Source organism: Mobula birostris, chromosome 21 (assembly GCF_030028105.1).
Source record: "Mobula birostris isolate sMobBir1 chromosome 21, sMobBir1.hap1, whole genome shotgun sequence".
In the NCBI taxonomy this organism is placed as follows: Eukaryota; Metazoa; Chordata; class Chondrichthyes; order Myliobatiformes; family Myliobatidae; genus Mobula; species Mobula birostris.
Window position 1 is genome coordinate 14,684,004 of NC_092390.1, and position 26,817 is coordinate 14,710,820.

A 26,817-nucleotide genomic window follows, 5' to 3' on the forward strand; every position below is an offset into this window, starting at 1 on the left:
GAGCTAGGGCTTTACTCTTTGGAGAGAAGGAGGATGGGAGGAGACATGATAGAGGTGTACACGATAATAAGAGGAATAGATAGAGTGGATAGCCAGCGCCTCTTCCCCAGGGCACCACTGCTCAATACAAGAGGACATGGCTTTAAGGTAAGGGGTGGGAAGTTCAAGGGGGATATTAGAGGAAGGTTTTTTACTCAGAGAGTGGTTGGTACGTGGAATGCACTGCCTGAGTCAGTGGTGGAGGCAGATACACTAGTGAAGTTTAAGAGACTGCTGGACAGGTATATGGAGGAATTTAAGGTGGGGACTTATATGGGAGGCAGGGTTTGAGGGTCAGCACAACATTGTGGGCCGAGGGGCCTGTACTGTGCTGTACTATTCTATGTTCTATGTTCTATATCATTATGTGTTCAAGTTGATAGTATTTAAGAAGATGCATAGTGTGCATTGTGAGTTCAAGAGCCACGAGTTAACAGCCATTTCTGCCCTGGGGAAAGGTTATAGTGTACTGTACATGGAAAGAATGTTCCCTGTAGTGGGGGAGTCAGCCTCAGAATATAGAAGGATATCCCTTTGGAGCAGAGGGAAAGAGCAATTTCTTTAGGTGGAGGGTGGTGAACCTGTGGAATTCATTGCCATAGACAGCTGTGGAGGATCAAGTCAATGGGTATGCTTAAAACAGAGGTCAATAGGCTCTTGATTAGTCAGGGCATCAAAGGGTAACAGGAGAAGGCAGGAGAATGGGGCTGAGAGGGATAATAAATGAGCCATAAATGATGGAATGTTGGAACAGACATGATGGGCCAAATGGCCTAGTTCTACTCCTATGCCTTATGGTCTTACAGTCTTATGATGATATTGCAGCTCTATAAAACTCTAGTTAGACCATACATGGAGCATTGTGTTCAGTTTTAGTCGTTTATTGTAGGAAGGGTGATGGAGCTTCTTAGAGGGTACAGTGGAGATTCATCATGATGCTGCCTGGATTAGACAACATGTCTTATGGGGATAGGCTGAGCGAGCTGGGCCTTTTCTCTCCAGAGCAAAGCTGGATGAGAGGTGACTTGATAGAGGTGTACAAGATGGTAAGAGGAATAAGTAGGGTGGATAACCAGATCCTATTCACCAGAGAGGCCATAGTGTGTGGAATGCACTGCTGAGGGTGTGATGGGGCAGATACATTGGGGGTATTTAAGAGCTTCTTGGGCACATGGATGCTAGAAAGGTGGAGAGCTATCTGGGGGGGAAGGGTTAGATTGATCTTGGAGGAAGTTAAAAGTTTGGCACAACACTGTGGGCCGAAGGACCTGTACTGTGCTGCAGTGTTTTCTGTTCTGTGTTGTGTGTACACTGGGAAAACAATGAGAGGTGTTGTCAGCCCAGGCACTGCAGAGACTCGAACACTTGATGGAAAAGTGCTGACAATATTCAGCAAAACAAAAGATGATAATAACTATTGTTCCAGTGGCTGAAGGAATGTGGTGGTGAGTCGGCCTGACTTGTGGGATATCATTCTTCCTTTGGAGAATTTGTTCGTTAATTCGGATGTGGTTTGTGCTTGCCCAAACTAATTTCCAACACATTCACATATGGAGCCCTTTAGTGTTGAAGCCCACGTCACTTTCCAATGAAGTACACATCTGATCTCCACATTTTCTGCCAATTGCTCTTACTGCAGGAGCATCTTAGACTATGCACCTCTACAGAACCATGTAACAACTACAATCCATCTATACAAGCCACACTAAAGAGCACCAAAGACACCCCAAAGGGGGTAAAAATTGACACCGGTGGCGGTGCGAGTATGGAATGAGCTGCCGGCTGAAGTGGTGGATGCAGGTTTGATCGCAACTTCTAAGAGAAGTTTAGATAAGTACCCGGATGGGAGGGGTATGGAGGTTATTGTCCAGGTGTAGGTTGAGGGCATGAGACAGAGTGAGAGCTCAGTACAGATTAGATGGGCTGAAGGGCCTTTTTCTGTGCTGCAGAGATCTAAGACTCTATTGAGAACCAGAAGAAGATCAGGGCAAGCGACTCAAACTACAAAGGAAGAGTTAGAGATCAAGGAGCATCATTGCACAGGTGACATAGGGAGAGATTTTAGGGTGGGAATTCCAGAAATCAGGTTCCTGCCAACTTGTACATAGAAGTTTACCATGCCAACCTTCATTGGTCTTGTCATTAAGTTTATGGGTAGGAGCATGTTAATGCAGAAGTTGCTGTTGCGGGTGCATTTGGAGTACAGTGTGCATTCTGATCACCCTGTTATAGAAAGGCTTTGTGAAGCTGGACGGTGTGCTGAAGAGATCTACGAGGATGCTACCTGGCCTGGAGGTTCTGGGTTACACTGAGATGTTGGCCACACTGGATCTTTATTCCCTGGAGCATAGGAGATCTCACAGAAGTTCATAAAATCGACATAGGAGCAGAATTCGGCCATTCTGCCATTCCATCATGGCTGATCCCAGATCCCACTCAACCCCATGCATCTGCCTTCTCTTCATATCCATTGATGACCTGACCAACCAGGAAATTATCAACTTTCGCCTTAAATATCCCATGGACTTGGCCTCCACTGCAGTCTGTGGCAGAGCATTCCACAGAATCACCACTCTCTGGCCAAAAAAATACCTCCCTACCTCCATTCTAAATGGTTGCCTCTCCATTTTGAGGGTGTGCCTCTAGCTCTGGGCACCCCCACTGTGGGAAACATTCTCTCCACATCCACCTTATCTAGTCCACTCAACATTCAGTGCCAAACGCTCTCATATGTTAACCCTTTCATTCCTGGAGTCATCCTTGTGAACCTCTTCTGGATTCTTTCCATTGACAACACGTCCTTTCTGAGATAAGGGGCCCAGAACTGTTGACAATACTCCAAGTGTGCCCTGACTAGTGTCTTATAAAAGCACAACATTATCTCCTTGCTTTTATATTCTATTCCCCTTGAAATAAATGCCAACATTGCCTTTGCCTCCTTTACCACAGACTCAACCTGTGAATTAACCTTCTAGGAGTCTTGCACGAGGACTCCTAAGTCCCTCTGCATCTCTGATGTTTGAACCTTCTCCCCATCTGCACTATTGTTCCTTTTATCAAAATGAATTTTCATACATTACCCAAAGCTGTATTCCATCTGCCACTTTTTATCCCCATCTTTCCAATTTGTCTAACTCCTGCTGCAATCACTTTGCTTCCTCAGCACTACCTACCCCTCCACCTATCTTCGTATCATCTGAAAACATTCCCATAAAGCCTTTATTCCATTTGTCTAGATCAATGACAAACAATGTGAAAAGTAGCAGTCCCAATACCAAACCCTGAGGAACACCACTAGTCACTGGCAGCCAACGAGAAAAGGCCCACTTTATTCCCACTTGCTGCCTCCTGCCTGTCAGCCATTCCTCTATCTATGCCAGTATCTTTCCTGTAACGTCATAGGATTTTATCTTGTTAAGCATGTTATGCATGGGTAAGGTTGAACAGTCATGGTCTTTTCCTCATGGTTGGGGAATCAAACACTACAACAAGATAAGAGGAGAGAAATTTTAAAGAGACATGAGGGGTAACTTTATTACATAGAGGGCAGTGTGCACCTGGAATGAGCTACCAGAGGAAGTGGTCAAGGTCGGTACAATTTTAGCACCTAAGAGGCATTTGGATAGGTACGTGGAGAGAAAGGGCTTGGAGGGTTATAGGCCAAACATGCGTGACTGGGACCAGAGAACATGAAAAAGTACAACACAGGAAGAGGCCCTTTGGCCCGTGATATTATGCCAACCTAATTAAATTAGTATTCAATGCCCTACTAAACTGATCCCTTCTGTCTACACCATGTTCCAATTGATCTGCATTGCTCTATGACTAAAATCAACTGCTTACAACGTGTCAAAACTTGTATGGTCTGTGCCACAACAAACAAGAATTCCTGTTGGCTATTCTCACCAAACTAGTCCTTTAAAGGCATCCGTTAGTCTTGCGAGACCATGGATCTGCGCCTGGAAAGTCTTCACTCCCAAGGGCACAGGCCTGGGCAAGGTTATATGGAAGACCAGCAGTTGCCCATGCTGCAAGTCTCCCCTCTCCACGACACCAATGTTGTCCAAGGGAAGGGCATTAGGACCCATACAGCTTGGCACCAGTGTCGTCGCAGAGCAATGTGTGATTAAGTGCCTTGGTCAAGGACACAACACATTGCCTCGGCTGGGGCTTGAACTCATAACCTTCAGGTCGCTAGTCCAATGCCTTAACCACTTGGCCACGTGCCCACACAACTAGTCTAATCACCTCCAAATAAGGGGACGTGCGTAAAATTCATGATTCTGATCCTGATTCTAAATGATGGCAAATGGTTCAACTGTGATCTAATGGAATGGCAGAACAACTTGAGGGGCAGAGCAGCCTTCTTCTCCACCCACTCTCGACAAAGAGGAGACAAAGATGATGACTGTTCCTCCAGCAGGCCCTGTGTGGTCAGATTCCCAATCCTACCACCAAAGAGCCTAGAATCTACCGTACCTGAAAAGGCAAATGATGCTTTATTGTTTTAATCGCCCCCCCCCACCCCCCCCCCCCAGCACCGCACAACAGAAGTAGCCTGGATTCTTGGATTCTTGTGCTCAGGGCTCTAGAGTGAAGCTTGAACCTAGGACCTTTTACCTCAGAAGTGACAGTAACCCTGAAATTCAGGGAACTGAAATACCTATAAGCAAATAAATCTGGTTTGGAAAGAAGGTCTTGGTGGTGGTGACCACAAAACTCATAAAAACCCATCTGGTTCGATAAAGTCCGACACTTTATTGATAAAATAAGAGCAAGGATTAGCAGTTGGAATAACGCTGTTGCTGCAACCATGGAAACATGGTTGAGGGAAGGGCAAGGTCCAGGGGACATGACTGAAGGGAATGCAAGTGAGAAGAGGGAACCACGTTGATGATTGGTTTAGAACATGATGGGAGTACTTGTCCTTGACGACATGGGTAGACATTAGAAATAAAGGTGGGATATCCCAGGAGGCAGTCATTTTAATTCTACTTCCCATTGCCACACTGGCTAGCTGTCCTTGACCTCCTCCACTGCCAAATTGAAGCTGTAGAAACTAGAGGACCATTTTCAATCTGGGCTGTCTCCAACCTGAACACTGAATTCTCAAACTTCTAGTAACCACACCCTCTGTCTCTCAACTGCTTTCTCCTCCTGAGAAGAATTATGTCCAGCTCGGAGTATTGTGTTCAGTTCTGGTGGCCTCATTATAGGGACGACGTAGAAGCTTTGGAGAGGGTGCACAGGAGATTTTCCAGAGTGCTGCCTGGATTAGAGAGAGCATGTTTTAAGAGGATAGATTGAGTGAGCTGGGGTTTTTCTCTTTGGAGCAAAGGAGAATGAGAGGTGACTTGCCAGAGGTGTATAAGATTATAAGAGGCATTGATAGAGCGGACAGCCAGCAACTTTTTCCTCAGAGCGGAAATGGCGAATACAAGATGGAATAATTTTAAGGTGATTGGAAGAAAGTATAGGAGGGATGTCAGTGGTATGTTTTTTAGACACAGAGTGGTGGGTGTGTGGAACACTTCGCAAGGGGCAGTGGTAGAAGCAGATTAATCAGGGACATTTAAAAGACTCAGATATGCACAAAAATCAAAGTGAAATTAAGAGCTATGTGGGAGGGAGTTGGTAGATTGATCTTGCAATAGGCTAAAGGTCAGCATAACATTACAAGCTGAAAGGGCTGACTGTTTCATGCTCTATGTTCTTGGATCCGCCAACCTCCATCCTATCTCTTTCTCCCCTCCACTCCATCTCCCCTTCACCCACACAAGCCTCCCTCTGTTTCCATCAGCTCTCCCCACCCCCCTTATTTGGTTCCATGATCCACCTTCCTCTCCTATCGAGTTCCATCACCTGCAGATCTTTGTCACCTCCACCCATCATCTGCCAGCCTCTGCCATTATTCCCACTCTCCCCTCCTCCATCTGCCCATCATTCCTCCTCACCTGGATCCACCCATCACCTCCCAGCCTGTGTCACTATTCCCACTCTCCCCTCTTCCATCTGTCCATCATTCCTCCTCAGCTAGATCCACCTATCACCCACCAGATCCACTCTTTACCCTTCCCTCGCTTCTTTCCTCTGACTATCTCTCCTGTATCTTTCGGTCCAGGTGAAGAGCCTCGAAGCAAAATATAAACTTCATCGAAGGTATTTTATTTTTTTCCCGTCCCCCATTTCCACCTCGCCATCCCCTTCTGGCTCCATCTGCCTGTCATCTGTTGCCCCCTCCTCGGTCCACCTATCACCAGCTGACACCACCTCTTCTTCATACTGATCATCTCCCCTCTCCAATCTCAGTCCTGATGCAGGGTTTCAAACCAAAAAAAATTGACAATTCCAATACCCAACTCTGTACAGATAATGCATTGCTCCAGATTCCAGCATCTGCAGTCTCTTACGTCTCCCTGAGAATCAGCACCTTGTCCATTAGGAAATGTGCTGCCAGAGGGGATGATGGAACCGGTTAAATTCATTATCTTTCTGAGACATTCAGCCAGTCAGTTAATTAGGCAAGGCATAGAAGAATATAGACCTACTGCAGGCATATGGGATTAGTGTAGACAGGGAAAAGGGTCAGCATAAACCTGCTGGGCTGAAGGGCCCATTTTTATGCTGTACAACACTACACTCAGTGGCCATTTTATTAGGTGCCTCCTGTACCCAATAAACTGCCTCTGGGTGTGTGTTCCTTGTCTTCTGCTGTTGTAGCCCACCCACTTCAAGGTTTGACATGTTGTGAGCTCAGAGATTTTCTTCTGCACACCACTGCACCAGTGTAACACGTGGCTATTTGAGTTACTGTCATTTTCCTGTCAGCTCGCTCGAACCCGTCTGGCCATTCTTCTCTAACCTCTCTCCTTAACAAGGTGTTTTCGCCAACAGAACTGCTACTCACTGTTTTTCACACCATTCTCTGTAAACTCTAGAGACCGTTGTGTGTGAAAATCCCAGGAACTCAGCAGCTTCTGAAACACTCAAACCACCCCATCTGGCACCAATGATCATTCCATGGTCAAAGCAACTTGGTTCACATTTCTTCCCCCCTTCTGATGGTTAGTCTGAAAAACAACTGCAGCCCTTATCCACAGCATGTCTGCGTACCTTTATGCTTTGAGCTGCTGCCACATGATTGGCTGAGTAGATATTTACATTAACGAGCAGATGTACAGGTGCACCTACTGAAGTGGCCTCTGAGTGTACAACACTTTATGTTGGCACTAATGTCTGTGGATAATCAAAGGTTTCCAATTCACCTCTAAGCCATCATTAATCCATACCTCTCCATCGCTATTTATGATCTTTGGTATCCCAGGCTGGCTAAAAGCATCACTCGACACTTCAACTGCCTGTGACTGAAAAGTGCTCTACGAATTATAAACACAGGAAGGTCTGCAGATGCTGGAAATCCAAAGCGACACACACAAAGTGCTGGAGGAACTTAGCAGGCCAGACAGCATCTATGGAAATCAACAACTAGAGAAGGGTCTTGGCCTGAAATATCGACTGTTTATTCATTTCCATGGATGCTGCTTAGGTGGTGAATCTGTGGAATTCATTGCCACAGATAGGTGTGGAGGCCAAGTCATTGGGTACACAGTAGAGTCTACTTAATTGGGACACATTAAGGTCAATACTTTTTGGCCCAATTAAGCAGCTGCCTTAATTAGCCAAAGTTTAATGGTAATAGTTAAAAAGCTGTTAAAAAAAGACAACCAAGTAACAAATTATGTATTTGAGTTTGCCCACAAGAAAATGAATCTCAGGGTTGTATATGGTGTCATATATGTGCTTTGATAATAAATTTACTTTGAACTTTAATGAAATTCAGAACAAATTAGAACACTACTAGTATACAGTACTATAAAACTGTGTATTAGTTTCTAATAGTTATCAACAGAGGCATTTATCCAGTGTACACCGCTGTGTTCTTTTGACTAGAAATGAACAAATTCAGCGCAGACACCTTGTGCAGATAATGGACATCATTCATAGGATGTTGTCGACAATTGCACCCTCCAAATCTTCATATTCATTACATCATTCAAGATGATTGTCGATACCTTCAAATTCTTTGTAGTTGGTAACTTGTTGAAGTAGTGAAATGGTTTTATTTTCACACTCAGCTGTTTCTGGCAACTCCAACCCTCAATGCTTGAAGGTGCAGTGAACAAAGTGGTTTGGAATTGTCTTTCTGCTTATTTCTTGTCAATTATCAGTGGTAAAAATCATTGCTTTTTGTACACAAATGCACACAACTAATGTGAATAAGAAACTGCTTGGCAACGGTCTCCTGTCCTAATTAAGCGGCATAGTGTCCAAAATAAACAAGAGGAATCTCAGCTATTTTCTTGATTAGGTTTGGTAGCCTCCAACCTGATGGCATGAATATCGATTTCTCCTTCTGGTAAAAAATTTCCCCTCCCCTCTTCTTCTGTTCCCCACTTTGGCCTTTTATCTCATCTCACCTCCTCCTGGCGCCCCTCCTCCCTCCATTTCTCCTGTGGTCAACTCTCCTCTCGTATCAGATACCTTCATCTCCAGCCCTTTACCATTCCCACCCACCTGGCTTCGCCTATCACCCTCTAGCTATCCCTCTTCCCTCCCCTTCCCCCATACTTATATTCTGGCATCTTCTCCTTTCCTTTCCAGTCCTGAAGAAGGATCTGGGCCTGAAACATCTACGGGTTTGTTCGATTCTCTGGATGCTTCCTGGACTGCTGAACTCCTCCCCTATTTTGTGCGTGTTGCTCTGGATTTCCAGCATCTGCAGAATTTCCTGTGTTTATGATTTGTTGCTTTGCAAGAATTGTCCCAGATAAGTGGCTGTCCCAATTAACTGATGGCCCAATTAACCAGAAGCCATTGTATTTAAAGCAGAACTTGATAGGTTCTTACTAAGTAAGGCTGTCAACGGTTACAGGAGAAGGCAGAAAAATGGGGTTGAGAGGGAAAATAAGGCAGCCATGATTGATGATGGAGCAGACTCATTGAGCTGAAGGGCCTAATCTTGCTCCTATGTCTTATGGTCTGATGAAATCAAGGGATTTGGGGTTAGTGCTGGAAAATGGTGCTGAGGTTGCATCGAATGGGGGAGCAGGAACAAGGGGTTAAACATGTTACTCGTTCTTCTATTATAATCTTCCTTGCGTGTCTGTTGGGTGTTTTGTTGAGTGTCAATGGAGAGTTGACCCCAGTCAAGGTGTCTGATCAACACACACAAAATATTGAAGGAAATCAGCCGTTCCAGGCGCATTTATTGAGGGGAATAAACAGTTGACATTTTGGGCTGAGACACTTCATCAGAATTGGAAAGGATGGGGTGGGGGAGAAGCTGGAATAAGAAAGTAGGGGATGGGGAGGAGCTGGCAGATGATAGGTGAGACTAGGTGAGGGGAAAAGTGGGTGGAGAGGATGTGAGAAGCTGGGAGGTGATAGGTGGAAGAGATAAAGAGCTGAAGAAGAAGGAATCTGGTAAGGAGAGATAGTAGAGCAAGGGGAAGGAAGAGAGGATACAGAGGGAGGTGATGGGCAGTGGAGGAGAAGAGAAGGAGTCTGAGTTCCTCCAATATTTTGTGTGTTTTGCTCAAGATATCCAGAATTTGCAGAACCTCCTGTGTTTATGAAGTTGTGTGGTCAAACAAGATTAACAGGACAGGGCAAACAAAGAGAAAGATGTGAGTCTGACCAGAACAGGGTGACTGGGAGGTGATAAACATTAACATAGCCAAGTACTGTCTAGTGAAAAAGACTGACTGCTTAAAAGTAATTCTAGAGATTAAAGAGTAGCTTGAATTGTCACGTACATCGAAACACTGACACATACAGTGATATGCGCCGTTTGTGTTAATGACCAAAACAGTCTGAGGGCGTTTGATCCAATCTTCCAGCGCCAACATAGCATGCTCACAATTTGCTGATCCTAACTTGTATGTCTTTGCAATGTGGGAGGAAACTGGAGCATCTGGAGGAAATGCATGCAGTCACCATGACAACTTACAGACGCCCTACAGTCAGTGGCGGGGCGCAAGCCTCAATTGTTGGCGCTGTAAAGCGTTGTGTTAGATGCCTCCCTACACCACACCACCCTCAGCCATTGGAAGGGGTAGGACAGACCATCCATATGCCATGGAGATACTTATTTCACTGAGCCATAGCTTGGTTCTGAATCTATGTACATATGACTGGCCTCGCGAGGCTCTGTCCTTTAGTCTTTTTACTTATTTTTGCACTATTTAATTTTTAATATATATTCTTATTGTTATTGCATTATACTGCTGCCGCAAAATAATAAATTTCACGATATACAGTATGTCACTGATAATAAAGTTGATTCAGTTCCCCCAGATGGATGTGAAAGTACCATTGATTCAACAAGAAAATTTAATCTCTCCAATCCGTCACCAACATTATCACCAAATCACCCCCCATCAGCATCCTGGCTGTCTGCATCGGCCTGAAACCCAACCGTTCCAACTTCATAAATATTGTGGTCACAAGGGCAGGCCAATCTGGCCGGGGATCTCACCTCCTAGCACCCTAAAGCCTTTCCTCCATCTAACGGGGACACATCAGGAGTGTGATGGAATACTCTCTACTTGCCTGATGAGTGTGGCTCCAGTGACTCTGAAGAAGCTCATATCCAGGATAAAACAGCCTCGTGATGAGCTTCACAAGAAACAACAGAGTCGTGGACACAGCTCAGCATGTCGCAGAAACCAGCGTCCGCTCCGTGGATTCGGCCTGCACTTCTCGCTGGCGCAGTACTGCAGCCAACATAATGCCAGACACCACCCACCCAAACACCTGAAAACATGTAGCACAAGACAGCGTCTCTTCCACTTCTATAAAACTAATGAACAGTCCCCTAGTATGATAAGATGTTCCCTTGATCACCCAGTCTACCTTGTACTTTATAGTCTGCCTGCACTACACTTTCTCTGTAAGTGTAACACTTTATTCTGCAGTCTCTCCTTGCTTTCCGTGTGCTGTCTCAATGCACTGTGTCATGAAATGATCTGTATGGAAGGCACTAGCTAGTTTTCCACTGTATTTTGCAACATGAGACAATAATAAACCAACTTATTGAATTACCAATTCAATTTACCCTGGCGGCAGTGTATACTGTCTACACGTTCATCCTTCCAACACTCTCCCTGCAAACCTCATTGTGGATGGGCTCAGTCAGTGTGGAAAAGGGATGGACTTCTGAATATCTGGAGAAAGGAGGATTGTGTGGGAAAATGCTGCCGAGATGTTAGATCACCTACAATCTGCCATTCTTACACCAGCTGGCTCTCAACCAACTATTCAACCTTCAGATGGCCCCCCACCCCACCGAAACAGAAAGCACTTGTGCAGAACGAGGACTCACCAAACTCGCTGGCGCAGTAGTGCTCAAGAATGATGTCCACCTTCATCTCGTTGTCACACGGTGGGCAGACCTTTGAGACTGCAGAATGGGGAGAGGTGCATACAAGGGGAGAAGGATAAAGCAGTTTAGTTTTTTGCACTGTTAACAGAAACAAGAAATAAGAACAGGAGTCACCCACTGGGATGCTGAACCCTGTTCTGGCATTCAATAACATCAAGACTGGTCCTATTCCCTCAAGCTCGTTTTCCCATCTACACCATCGAGTTATAGAGTCATCCCTGCACCCCAACAACAGACCCTTCAGCCCATCTAGCCCTTTCTGAACTGTTATTCTGCCCAGTCCCATTGACCCACACCTGAATGATAGCTCTCCATACCCATCCCTTCCATGTACTTATCCAAAGTTCTCTTAAAGGAGAGGAGAAGATGGCGGCGCGATGCAGCTCGCAGCGGCCACTCCGGTGGTGATGTCTGTTATCTGTCAAGTAGGGTGCCGTGCACAATCCTGATTTGATGGAGACGGACTTGACAGCACGGAGGAACATCTGGAGAAACTTCTGAAATGCCTGCTTCGCTGCCGCTGCTACTGTGAGATCCAGAATCTCCGGAGGGGAAGGCCCCGAGTCCTCAGCTTTGCTTGTTGCTCGGTGGCCAGGGCGGGGTTGAAGCGCTCGGCAGAGGATGGTTCTCGGAGAGGCTGTGTCGGAGGGGCTGGTCAGAGGCTCGAAGTTTTCGGACGGACTCAGAGTCGGCTGCGGTCAGGTGCTTCCAATGCATCGGCAAGTTTGTGGCGCTTGGAGGTTCATGGCAGGAAGAGATTCTCCCTTCTACCGTCTGTGTGAGATGATGAGTCGATTGGGGACTTTGAGACTTTTTTTTACCATGCCCATGGTCTGCTCTTTATCAAATTATGGTATTGCTTTGCATTGTTGTAACTATATGTTATAATTATGTGGTTTTGTCAGTTTTAGTCTTGGATTGTCCTGTTTTTTTTGTGATATCATTCTGGAGGAACGTTGTATCATTTTTTAATGCATGCATTTCTAAATGACAATAAACGAGGACTGAGTGTCCTCATAATCTAATCTAAATGTCACAAACAAACCCACATTCACCACTTCCATATGCAGCTCGTTCCACACTCACACTACTCTCTGAATGGAGAGATTTCCCTCTCAGGTTCCCCTTAAATATTTCACCTTTCACCTTTCTTAACCTATGCCCTCTGGTTCTAGTCTTAGTCAACCTTAGTGGAAAAAGCCTGCTTCTATTTACACCGCCTATACCATTCATCATTTTGTATACCTCTATCAAATCTCCATCCATTCTCTTATGCTCCAGAGAATAAGGTCGTAACTTATTCAAACTTTCCCTGGAAATCAGGTCCTCAAGTCCTGGCAACATCCTTGTAAATTTCCTCTGATACCTTTCTTGCAAGTAGGTGACACAATGCTCCAAATCTGGCCTCAATAAATTCTTATACAACTTTCACAATACAATATCCCAACTCCTGTACTCAGTACTTTGATAGGTCAAAAGCTGTCTTTATGACCCTATCTACCTGTGACACAACTTTCAAGGAATCAAGGATCCATATATCCTAATGTCCAAGAAACAATTGACGTTAGCTATATACAGAGACTTATGAGTATGGTCCCTGAGTTGAGAAATCCAAGCACATCTAAGAAATGATATTACTCCTGAACTCAGTCCTAATTGACTGTCCCGAGACAATACACCAAGAGAAAGCCTCCTCCTGGCATCTACTCTCTGAGAATGGTACCTACCTCACTAATGTCACCTGTCATTCTTCTAATCTCAAGTATGGCCTTCCTTCATTGGTCAATGTCCTCACTGTAGGAATTGATCTTATCTATCTATGATGAGCTGAGTCCAAGGTCACAGTCTCCCTCTGCTACCTGGATATAGTTCTCCATGTGTGGCCAGGGCAGCCTGCAACCTCAGTAAGACATCCTTACTTTGTTATGAATGCCCATACATAGAGATCTTTCCTTGGTACTATTGGCTCTATCTACAAAAGGCACTGCCTCAAGACGGCAAGATCCATCATCAAGATCCCAGCCATCCAGGTCATGTCATCTTCTTGCAGGTACCTTCAGGCAGGAGGTACAGAAGCAAGAAGTTGCCCACCACCAGGTTCAGTACCAGTGAAATCCCCCTAACCATTTGTTTCATGAACCAAACTGCACAATCCTAATCACTACGGTTTAGCAACACTAGGACCACCTTGATCTAAAATGTTTGTTTTTTTTTGGTCTAATTGTGTTTATTATTATTTTATTATCAGACATACAGCATGGTATCATGCCCTTCCAGTCTAACGAGCCCATGTCACCCAATTACACCCATCTACCCATGTGATCAATTAACACACTAACCCTGAAGTCTTTGCAATGTGGGAAGAAACTGGAGCACCCAGAGGAAACCTGCATGGTCACAGGGAGAACATTCAAAATTCTTACACACAGCGGCAGAACTTTTAATAATAAAGATTAGCTTTATTTGTCACATGTACATTGAAACATCGAACTGTACAGTGAAAGGCGTTGTTTAGTGTCAAGTTCCAATGCAGTCCATGACGTGCTAGGGGCAGCCCTCAATTGTCACGATATTTCCGGTGCCAACGTTGCATGCCTAGAACTTGCTAACTCTAACTCATTGTCTTTGGAATGGGGGAGGAAACCAGAACACCCGGAGGAAACCCGTGTGGTAACGGGGAGACGGGACAAACCCCTAACAGACAGTGGCAGGAATTAAACCCTGATCTTACAGCTGGCAGTGTACAGTGTAAAGATACATAACCATGCAGGCTGCTGGTGCTGTGGTAGGATCATGTTAACGGCTATGTTACTGTGCTGTGTCTTTTCTTAAACATTATTTATGTTCCGAGCAACACATTCAAAATGCTGGGAGAACTCAGCAGTTCAGGCAGCATCTATGGAGGGAAATAAACAGGTGACATTTCGGGTCAAGACTGCCTGATTAATTACGCTAATGTTTCTCCCTGTGAATGCTGATTGTGTGATATTATGTGCCTGTGATGTTGCTGAAAATAAATTTTTCATTGTACCTGTGTACATGTACTTATGCAGATGACAATAAACTTGAGATTTTACTGGTTTGAGAATGTCTAACTTATGGACCCCATATATATGAACAAGCTCCCATAAATATTATTAAGTTCAAAAGAGAACTAGTCTTTGCACAAATCCTGTTTACATGTAATGTCCTCACAGTAGTCAGACACAATTATTCCCATGAAGGTGCACAGTCTCTTTCTACATTCCATCCACCATGTTCTTGCCACCTCAGCTACCCTTTGCAGACACTTTAATGATCTCACTTTCTCAACCACACTTCTCCTATCAATAAACTTTCATAGAACACAGAGCATAGAAATCTACAGCACGTTACAGGCCCTTCAGCCCACAATGTTGTGCCAACCATGTAACCTACTCTAGAAGCTGCCTAGAATTTCCCTACTGCAGAGCCCTCTATTTTTCTAAGCTCCATGTACCTATCTAAGAGTCTCTTAAAAGACCCTATTGTATCCGCTTCCACCACCGTCGCTGGCAGTGCATTCCATGCACCCACCACTCTCTGTGTGAAAAACTTACCTCTGACATCTCCCTTACCTACTTACCTACTTACCTACTTCCAAGCACCTTAAAACTGTGCCCCCTCATGTTAGTCGTTTCAGCCCTGGGAAAAAGCCTCTGCCTATCTGCACAGTCAATGCTTCCCATCATCCTATACACCTCTCATCCTCCGTCGCTCCAAGGAGAAAAGGCCAAGTTCGCTCAACCTATTCTCATAAGGCATGCTCTCCAATCCAGGCAACATCCTCGTAAATCTCCTCTGCACTCTTTCTATAGTATCCACATCCTTCCTGTAGTGAGGTGACCAGAACTGAACACAGCATTCCAAGTGGAGTTTGACCAAAATCTTATATAGCTGTAACATTACCTCACGGCTCTTAAACTCAGTCCCACGGTTGATGAATGCCAACGTACCACAGGCCTTCTTAACAACCCTGTCAACCTGCACAGTAGCTTTGAGTGTTCTGTTGACACGGACACCAAGTTCTCTCTTATCCTCCACACTGCCAAGAGTCTTACCATTAACATTATATTCTGTCTTCAAATGTGACCAGCAAAATGAACCACTTTCAACAAAATCCTTTCAGGCAAGTGGCTCTTGACTGAACCTGCTGAACATCTTGTCCACAAAAGGAGCATTTTGTAAGTCAACTGGTTCCCTAGTATAAATACAAGCAACCGCAGTTGCTGGATATCTGGGGTAACACACATAGAATGCAAGAAGAACTCTGCAGGTCAGGCAACACCTATAGAAAGAAATAAATTGGCACTTTGGTCTTCATTATATTATCCCTACTGTGATATGTTCTTGACTTCACAATCTACCTCATTATGACCTTCTGACTTATTAGTCACAGTCATAGTCATAGTCATACTTTATTGATCCCGGGAGAAATTGGTTTTCGTTACAGTTGCACCATAAATAATTAAATAGTAATAAAACCATAAATAGTTAAATAGTAATATGTAAATTATGCCAGGAAATAAGTCCAGGACCAGCCTATTGGCTCAGGGTGTCTGACCCTCCAAGGGAGGAGTTGTAAAGTTTGATGGCCACAGGCGGGAATGACTTCCTATGACGCTCTGAGTTCCTATGACTACCTATACTGCACTTTCTCTGTAACTGTTACACTTTACTCTGCATTCTGTTACTGGTTACCTTGTTCTACCTCAATTACTATGTAATTGATCTGTGTGGAGAGTACGTAGACAAGTTTTTCACTCTACCTTGGTACAATAATAAACCAATCTACTTTGAGAGGGGTTATAACCAGATGAGAAAGGATGGAAAATTAAAGAGGATGTTGAAGATATAGACTGTGGTGACCTTAATGATGGGTGAGTGGTGCGGGCCAAGGGGAGACAGAAAGGTTCTGAGGTGGGGTATCCAAGGCTGAGAGCAGGGGAACTGGGTGCAGAGCTGCTAATGGGGAAATGATCATAGAACGTGGAACAGTACAGCACAGTACAGTACAGCCCTTCGGCCCACAATGTTGGGCTGACCTATATAAACCCACTCCACAATCAATCGAACCTTTCCCTTCTCTACAGCCCATAACCCTTCACGTTTCTTTCAACTGTTGCTTATCTAAGAGTCCCTTAAATGTCCCTAGTGTACCACACCACTGGCAGTACATTCCACGCAGCCACCATTCTCTGCGTAATAAACCTCCCTCTGACATCTCCACTCACCTTTAACAGCTGCCCATCAGTACTGGCCATTGCCACTCTGGATAAAAAGCACAAATGCCCGTTCTATCTGTACCCCTCATTATCTTACACTTCTATCACGTTGCTTCTCATCTTCCTAACTCCCCAGCTCTCTCAACCTTTCCTCATAAGAAGATGCTGATACAGGATGAGCGAGAAACCGGAATGGGATGGACATGGAATTCTTGAGGTGCTTGTACTCAGATCAGTCAATCTGGGTGAGTGGTGCCACAACAAAAACCTCTCACTCAATGTCAGCAAAACCAAAGAACTGATTATTGATTACATGACAAAAAGCCAGAGGTCTATGATCCAGTCCTCATTGGGCACTTGAAGGTACAGAGGGTCAGTAGCTTTAAATTCCTTGGCATTATCATACCAGAGGATCTGTCCTGGGACCAGCATATGGTACCATCACAAAGAAGGCACCTCTGCTTCCTTAGAAGTTTATGTAGATTCAGCTTGTTACCCAAAACATTTGACGAACTTCTATAGATGCGAAGTGGAGAGTATCGGAACTGGTTGCATCATGGACTAGTATGGAAACACCAATTCCCAGGAATGAAAAAGACTGCAGAAAGTGCTGAATACGTCCCAGTCCATCACAGGCAAAGTCTTCCCCACCATTGAGCACGTCTACAAGGAATGCTGCCACAAGAAAGCAGCATCCATCATCAAAGATGACCCCCATCCAGGCCATGCTCTCTTCTTGCTACTACCATTGTACGGGAAGTAAAGAAGCCTTTGATCCCACACCACCAGGTTCAGGAACAGCTATTACTTTACAACCATCAAGCTCTTAAACTAGTGTGGATAGCTTTACTCACCTCATCTCTGAACAGGTTCTACAAACTACAGACTCACTTTCAAGGACTCTTTACAGCTCATGTTTTCAGTAGCATTTCGGATCCACAGACACGACCCGGCCAGGTGCAGGCAGAGACAAGTGGGGCTGGACATATTTGAAGAAGTTGGGAGGGGCAGGCAAGAGGTTTAACTATCAGGACGAGAACTCCGATCTACCCAGTCCTTCCTAACCCTTCTCAGCCCCCACCCCCTCCATCTGTCCATCACCCACACACAACTCCCACTCAGCCCCTTGCTCCACTGTTCCCACCTGTCATCCCACCTCCCTTATTTGGTTCCATGCTCCCCCTTTCTCTCCTATCAGATTCAGCAAGGTTTATGATATACACCAATGAAAAAATAATATCCATCAAATGGTTCATTTGCTTAAAGCTCAAATACACAGTTTACCAGTTTGGGTGACAGTTTGTAGTGGAAAACTAAATCTCATTTGTCTAATTATCCTAATAATCTCATCCGATTCCCCAATCTGCAGCCTTTATCCCCTCCACCTATCACCTCTCCACCCTGGTCACTACTCTCACTCTACACCTCCATTGTTCTCTCACTGGTTCACCTCTTCACCTCCCTCTATTCCATGTTCCTCCTTCCACTCCTATCAGACTCACCGTATGCAGTGCCGTGCCACCTCCACCTATCGCCTCCCACCCTACTTCTATTGTTCCCTCCTCCATCTGCCCATCATCCCTCCCTCACCTGGATCCACCCATCACCTCCCATCCTCTGTCACTATTCCCACTCTCCGCTCCTCCATCTGCCCATCATCCATCCTCACCTGGATCCACCCATCACCTCCCAGCCTCTGTCACTACACCCATTCTCCCCTCCTCCATCTACCCATCGCCCCTCATCACCTGGATCCATCCATCACCTCCCATCCTCTGTCACTACACCCATTCTCCCCTCCTCCATCTGCCCATCATCCCTCCTCACCTGGATCCACCCATCACCTCCCATCCTCTGTCACTATTCCCACTCTTCACTCCTCCATCTTCCCATCATCCCTCGTCACCTGGATCCACCCATCACCTCCCATCCTCTGTCACTATTCCCACTCTCCCCTCCTCCAACTGCCCATCATCCCTCCTCACCTGGATCCACCCATCACCTCCCAGCCTCTGTCACTACACCCATTCTCCCCTCCTCCATCTGCCCATCATCCCTCCTCACCTGGATCCACCCATCACCTCCCATCCTCTGTCACTACACTCATTCTCCCCTTAACCATCTGCCCATCATCTCTCCTCACCTGGATCCACCCATCACCTCCCATCCTCTGTCACTACACCCATTCTCCCCTCCTCCATCTACCCATCATCCATCCTCACCTGGATCCACCCGTCACCTCCCATCCTCTGTCACTACACCCATTCTCCCCTTAACCAGCTGCCCATCATCTCTCCTCACTGGATCCACCCATCATCTACCAGTTCTTGCTTCCCTAGCTTTACACTGACTGCTTCCCCTCTACCTAGATGAAGGTCCTGGACTTGAAACGTCGACTGTCCATTTTTCTTCATAGATGCTATCTGATCCACTGGGTGCCTCCAGCAGTTTGTTTTTCATTTGAGAGTTTTAAAGGTGAAGAGTGCCTTGCCCCTCTCAGGCAGTAAGTACCAAAACCCTCTGGAGGAAAGAATTTCCCTGCCCTTCTAATCATTCTACTAATTACTTTTGTAACATAGGGGCAGCACTTTACAGCACTGGTGATCAGTTATTAGGGTTCAACTCCCACTGCTGTGAGTAAGGACCTTGTAGGTTCTCCCTATGACTGTGTGGGCTCCCTTGGGTGCTGCAGTCTCCCCCATATTCTAAAACTTTCGGTAAATTGTGAGCATGATATGTTGGTGCTGGAAGCATGGTGACATTTGAGGGCTGCCCCCAGCACAATCCTTGGACTCCGTTGGTCCTTGATGCAAATGATACATTTCACTGGTTGTTTCCAGATTTTGACATTCCGGTGACAAATAAGATTAATCTTAATCTTAATCTTAGATTCCCTGCCCTGTTTCTGGACTCTGTGCTGTCGGTTCTTCCTATTTATCCCATCCGAAGCTCTTTCCCTCGTCTGCTCTGTATGAGCCAGTTAGGTCCAAGTGGGCCTTACCGCATTCTGGGAGCAGATACCTTCTCTGCCAGCCCTTCAACCCTCACATCAGAATCAGAGCCATATTTATTATCAATATCTTTTATGAGGCCAAATTTGTTGTTTTGAGGCAGCAGGACAGTGCAAAGACATACAAATACTATAAATTATGACAAATTACATATTGAAAATTGGAAATATTGAGGTAGTATTCACGGGTTCATGGACTGTACAGAAATTTGATGGTGGCAGGTATTTATAACTAAATTGCTAAGTGTGAGTGTTGTGCCTCCTCCCTGATGGTCGTAATGAGAAGATGGCATGCCCCAGATGGTGAGGGTCTTTAGTGGTGGATGCTGCCTCCTGGAGGCACTGCCTCTTGTAGGTGCCCTTGGTAGTGAGGAACTCAGTAGGTCAGGCAGCAGCTATGGAGAGGAATAAAGGGTCAATGTTTTGAGCCAACCCTTCATTCAGGTCGTGGCCTGAAACGTCGACTCTTTATTCTTCTCCACAGATGCTGCCTGACCTGCTGAGTTCCTCCAGCATTTGGTGCGTTTTACTCTGGACTTGCAGCATCTGCAGAATCTCTTGGATCCTTGATGGTGAGGAAGATTGTGACCGTGAATAAGCCAGCCGAGTCTGCAGCCCCTTGCAGACACCCGTGGTCCTGTGCATTAGAACCTCCATACCAGGGGGCCATGTAGCCAGGCAGAATGCTCTCCACCCTCCATAGAAATTTGTAAGGGTCCTTGGTGACTCTTACATGTTCTGCCAACCTAATGAAGACTCCCCCTCCCCATCTTCCTCTGCTTCAACTCTGCCTCCCTCTCTTCCTACACCCCTCTCTCTGCTCCTGCCCAAAGCACCGTAAATCCAACGGTTCTTCGACTGCCAATGATGAGACAGAATCCAAAGACGGGCAGATAAATCTGATCTCAGATTGAACAGGAGTTTCAGAAATGAACTCTTAAAGCCTATAAATCCCTGGAAAGATTATATTGGGGGAACTTACAGAAATTAAATTGACCTTACTGCAAATATTAAGGTATGGTTATCTTAACTATATTCAAATCTGCCAAGGCAAGTATACTACTTCGTACTTAGATGTTTTTCATTTGAAGTGCGGTCCCTGTGTACAGGACACATAGCGTTTATCTCCTGAGGTTCAATCCCATTGCTGTCTGTAAGGAGTTTATACACTCACCCTGCAGCCACATGGTTTACCTCTGGGTGCTCTGCTCATCCTAAAGACATACACATGACAATAAATCTGAGTATAACTCTCTCTCCTTCTCACGCAATACACACAAACTGCAGGAGAAACTCAGTAGGTCAGGTAACCCTTCAGCAGGGTTTCAGCCTGAAACGTCAACTATTTATTCCCCTCCGTTAAAGCCGCTTGACATGCCCCCAGCATTTTGTCCATGTTGCTCAAAATTTCTAACATCTGCAGAGTCTCTCGTGTTTTTATTACCTCTTCTTCCTACTTTTTGTTCTTCATTCCCCAGACTTTTAGATCTTCCTGCGCTGTTCTTTAACTAAGTGGTGGCTGTTGCCACTGCCTCCGTGTCATTGATTGCTGGGGTCATGGGGGCATGGGAGGTTGGGGTGACTGTTGAGGATAGTTGATGGAACAGGGCAGGGAGAGGGCTTGGTGTAGCCTCAAGGCACCAGCGAGCCTGAAGCCGACACTTCTGACTCTGTAGGTGTACCTTATACCAGAGGATTTACGGTAGCAGCCAAGCACTCAAAGCGCACGGAGAATTGAAGCAAGAATTCTCAATGAAGGGTGAGAATTCCTGGCAAATTACTTATTCATACATAATATAAAGAAAGGAACCAGAGACCAAAGCAAAACAAATCATGCCTGAAATGTTTTCATAGCCATACCTACAGTCTCTGTTACCTCAGCAATATTCCAGCAAAGCTCTGTCCCAAAGTGGCATTGACCTGCTCTCCTGAATTAGCCCTCCTGTCCTTCGCTATCCTTCCCTCTTTCCATTTGGCTGTCTCTCTCTATCTCTATTATCTGTCTCTCTTTTTCACAGTCTCTCTCACTCTCTTTGCCTCTTTTTCTATATTTATCTGTCACTCTCTCTGCCTGTCTGTCTGTATCAGTCTCTCAGTCTCTGCCCCTGTCTCTCTCCTGTCTTATTCTTTCTTTTTATCTCGCCCTTTGTCTATCTCTCTGTTCTAACTGTGTACCTGCCTGTCAGCCTCTCTTTCTTGATTCATCTTCTCTTCAGTTACATGTCACCCTCAGTGCCTACACCTTCCTCTCACCCCTCTCCCTGTCTCTCTCCTGCCCCCTGCCGTCACTCCCCACCTCCCTCGTTCCCATGCTGTTCCCCCTCCTCTGCTCCCACCTCCCTGCTGCTGACAGTAGCCATACTTTACTGTGTGACCCAGGCTCAGGAAAGGCAACATTACTTTGTAATGTCTCTGTTTTGGCTTCCCCCACCTCTCTCTCTCTGACTTTCACCAACTTTCTTCTCTCTTTCTCTTTCTCTCCATCTCTCTCTCTTTCTTTCTGTCTCTCTCTCTCACTCCCATTCTCTCTCACACCGTCTCTCCTTCTCACTGTCTCTCTCTCACTCTCCCATTCTCTCTCACACCGTCTCTCCTTCTCACTGTCTCTCTGTCACTCTCCCATTCTCTCTCACACCGTCTCTCCTTCTCACTGTCTCTCTGTCACTCTCCCATTCTCTCTCACACCGTCTCTCCTTCTCACTGTCTCTCTGTCACTCTCCCATTCTCTCTCACACCGTCTCTCCTTCTCACTGTCTCTCTGTCACTCTCCCATTCTCTCTCACACCGTCTCTCCTTCTCACTGTCTCTCTGTCACTCTCCCATTCTCTCTCACACCGTCTCTCCTTCTCACTGTCTCTCCGTCACTCTCCCATTCTCTCTCACACCGTCTCTCCTTCTCACTGTCTCTCCGTCACTCTCCCATTCTCTCTCACAGCGTCTCTCCTTCTCACTGTCTCTCTCTCACTCTCCCATTCTCTCTCACACCATCTCTCCTTCTCACTGTCTCTCTGTCACTCTCCCATTCTCTCTCACACCGTCTCTCCTTCTCACTGTCTCTCTGTCACTCTCCCATTCTCTCTCACACCGTCTCTCCTTCTCACTGTCTCTCTGTCACTCTCCCATTCTCTCTCACACCGTCTCTCCTTCTCACTGTCTCTCTGTCACTCTCCCATTCTCTCTCACAGCGTCTCTCCTTCTCACTGTCTCTCTGTCACTCTCCCATTCTCTCTCACACCGTCTCTTCTTCTCACTGTCTCTCTGTCACTCTCCCATTCTCTCTCACACCGTCTCTCCTCACTGTCTCTCCGTCACTCTCCCATTCTCTCTCACACCGTCTCTCCTTCTCACTGTCTCTCCGTCACTCTCCCATTCTCTCTCACACCGTCTCTCCTTCTCACTGTCTCTCCGTCACTCTCCCATTCTCTCTCACACCGTCTCTCCTTCTCACTGTCTCTCTCTGTCACTCTCCCATTCTCTCTCACACCGTCTCTCCTTCTCACTGTCTCTCCGTCACTCTCCCATTCTCTCTCACACCGTCTCTCCTTCTCACTGTCTCTCTGTCACTCTCCCATTCTCTCTCACACCGTCTCTCCTTCTCACTGTCTCTCTCTCACTCTCCCATTCTCTCTCACACCGTCTCTCCTTCTCACTCTCTCTCACTCTCCCATTCTCTCTCACACCGTCTCTCCTTCTCACTCTCTCTCTGTCACTCTCCCATTCTCTCTCACACCGTCTCTCCTTCTCACTGTCTCTCTGTCACTCTCCCATTCTCTCTCACACCGTCTCTCCTTCTCACTGTCTCTCTGTCACTCTCCCATTCTCTCTCACAGCGTCTCTCCTTCTCACTGTCTCTCTGTCACTCTCCCATTCTCTCTCACACCGTTTCTCCTTCTCACTGTCTCTCTGTCACTCTCCCATTCTCTCTCACACTGTCTCTTTCTCGCGCTGCACCTTTAATTATTTTTGTTACCTCATTTGTCCCTTTCCCTGTGAAACCGTTCACTTGTCTCACTCGCTGTCCACGTGTTTTAATCTTTCTCTTTCTCACAGAGCTTTTTATTTTTTTTCTGTTTCCCTCATATCTCTCTCCTCTTGATCTCTCTACCCATTCTCTTTTTTCGCTTATTGTTTCTTTCTCTATTTCTTTTTTCTCTGTTGGTCTCAGGCTCTCTCTCTCTCTCTCTCTCTCTCTCTCACATTTCTCCCACGCTCTCATACCTTAACTGTTAGTTTCTCACATTCATTTTTTATTCTTTCCACTATTTCGTTCTTCTCTCTCACTGGTTTGTTCTGTCTCTCCCCTTTGCTCTTCCACAGACACATTCTGTTTCTCTCTGTTATTAACTCTTTCATTTCTCTGTCTCTTTCTCATTCACACTGTCTGTTCATCACTCCTTCTTCAATCTCTTTCGCACGCTCTCTCCCCCTTTCATTCTCCCAAAAAGTTATTTCCTCTCTCCCACACCCTCTTTCCCGCTCACTGCTCTCTCTCTTGCTCTCAGATATTCCTTTCCTTTACACTGCAATCTCCCCTTCTCTCTCCCTCACAGCCAATGTCTCCCTTCCACCCTCTATTCCTCCCTCACTCTCACACACTCTCTCCCTCTCTCCGCTGTTCTTTTTCTCCATTTCTCATTCTCTCCCTTCCAATCCCTCCTCCCATATTCTCTCTGCCCTCTCTTACCCCTCTCATAAACTCTCCATCTGTCTCTCCCCCCTCCCCTTTCTCCTTCCTAATCTTCTCTCTCTCCCTTTCAGTTTCTCCATCTTTCCCTTCATTCTCTCACACTCTCCCTTCTGTCCTCCCTAATCCTTTGAGGTCTCTCCCTCATTCTGTCCCCTCTCTCCCAATCGCTCCATCTCTCCCATCCTCTCCTCATCTCTACTGTCTCTTCCTTAAACTCTCGATTCTCTCTCCCTCTCTCGCATTCTCTCCCCTCTCTGCCCTTCTCTCTTCCCCCTTTCCTCCCTCTATCTGTCATTCCAGATTCTATGACCCCATCCCTCTGTAACCTCCACACCCCCACTGACTCTAGACGCTCCCCAATCACGGTCCATTAGCCTGGTAACTAAGGATAGCGAGCCTCGGCCTTCCCCCGACAGGTGCAAGGCCTCCTGCCCCTGCCGACCACCCGCGACATCCCTCCTCCCCACTGCAGAGCCTTACCTGGCGGCAGAGTGGCAGGGTTGGCCGGAGACTGCATCGAGACGCAGAGGTCGTTGTCGAGAGGGAAGCGGTCGCACCTCAGCATTTCGGGCCAGGGGAAGCCGAAGGAGCCCATGACAGGCGAGCAGCCGTCCCTGACGGCCTGGCAGAGGGAGCGGCAGGGGTAGATGGGCCGGTCCAGGCAGATGGGGGCGAAGAGGGAGCAGAGGAAGATCTGGGTGTCGGGGTGACACTGCTTGGCCAGGAGAGGCACCCAGCTGCTGGCCTGATGCTTGATCTCGGGGAGGGTGTCATGCTCCAGGAGGTTAGGCACCCTCATCTTGTGGTACCCGATATTGTGGCAGAGGCGGAGGTCGGCGGGGATGTCCACACACTGCGGCTGCTTGGTGTAGAGCCGGCCAGCTGGGAGGTGTTCCGACTGCCAGCCGTAGTACTCGTACTCCTCCGCGCTGCTCGCCGAGGTGGTCCCTACCACGAGCAGCAGCAAGGCTGCAGTCAGGAGGCTTCGCATTGCACCGGCTCGTGCCCCGAGCCACGGGGAGCAGAGGGTTTGTCCTTGTCGCCGGCCCTGCAGCGCACTGACTCCTGGCAATCTCCCTCTGGTGCTGGGGGTCCGGGGGAGTCCTGCGGTTTCTGGAGTGCCGCCGCTCCGAGGCACGCCCCTCACCTCCACGCGGTCCCTCAGCCTGCCCGAGGGGCGCTGTCCTGTTGGCTCACTCCGTGCCGGGTCTCGAGCTGGGCAGGGTGCACGAGGTGTGACACACGCCAGGGGCACACGTGCACACACATAGACGCACACACACGCGCGGAGCACACACATAGACGCACTCACACGCGCGGAGCACACACACGCACTCGTACACAAGTGCACTCACGCTCGCACACCCATCCACACACGCGCTCGTTCACACATACACACACTAGTGCATACACAGCACACAGTAGTGCATGCACATACACACACACACACACACACATACACACACACACACACACACACACACACACACACACTAGAATGCACTCACACTCACACACTCGTGCACGCTCCCACTCACACACACGGCCAAGGTAGCTCTGGCAGGCTGAGCAGAAGGTGCCAGTATTTAGCTGCTCCCTCCCTCCTCGCTCTCTCTGCAGACGGAGTCCAGCCCCATGGCCTTCCCCACAAAGCCAGGAGGATTTCACAGCGACCAATCAGCTCGTGAGCAGTCGGCTGCTGCTAATCTGGCTGCGTGCTTTGCCCCGTCAATCAGCTGCAGCAGATAGAGTCTGTCCCACACTGACACACTACTTGTCAAAGACAGCTCCCTCTCTCCCTTTCTCCACTCTCTCTCTCTCTCTCTCTCTCTCTCTCTCAATTTCCTCTCTCCCTTCCTCCCCACCTCTCTGGTTATATCTCTCCCCCTCTCCCTCGCTCCTCTCTAACTCACCCTCTGTCCTCTCTAATTCTCACTTCCCTCTCTTTCTGTCCTCTCCCTCTCTCCTCTCTAACTCTCCCTCTCTCCTCTCACCCTCTTTCACACCTCCTTTCTCTCGCTTTCTCCTTTTGATTCTTTTCTAAATCTCTCCCTTCCCTTTTCACGTTTCTCATTCTCTCACCCTCATTTTACTCTCCCTCTCCCCCCTTTCCACCTCTCTCCAGACTGTCACCTTGCTCTCTGTTCCTCTCCTTTCTCTCTTCACTCCCTCCTTTTTCTCTCTTTTTCCACGCTCTGCTTTTCTTCTCTATTCCTTCCCGTTCTCTCCCCTTTTCTCCCTATAACTTTCCAGTGACCCCCCATCCCCTCTCCCCACCATCTTTCTTTCTCCGGTCACTCACATTCTCTCCCCGGTCCTCTCTGCTCTGCTCTCCTTACACTTTCGTTCCTCACTTCCTTCACAGAGTTATTCACTCACACAGCCTTTGTCCTTG

The 26,817-nt window shown here is 46.9% G+C and overlaps 1 protein-coding gene across 1 annotated transcript in view; it reads right to left on the reverse strand.

The window, feature by feature from the left end:
• sfrp5 (secreted frizzled-related protein 5) overlaps window positions 1-26,112 on the reverse strand; it is a 50,184-nt gene extending 24,072 nt beyond the window's left edge. The window contains exons 1-2 of the mRNA XM_072239016.1: window positions 24,903-26,112; window positions 11,423-11,500 (exon numbers count right to left, since the gene is read on the reverse strand). Coding sequence (XP_072095117.1) covers window positions 11,423-11,500; window positions 24,903-25,722 — 898 coding nt within the window. The 5' untranslated portion in view covers window positions 25,723-26,112. The remainder of the gene's footprint in view (window positions 1-11,422; window positions 11,501-24,902) is intronic.
• Between the last annotated feature and the right edge of the window lie 705 nt (window positions 26,113-26,817).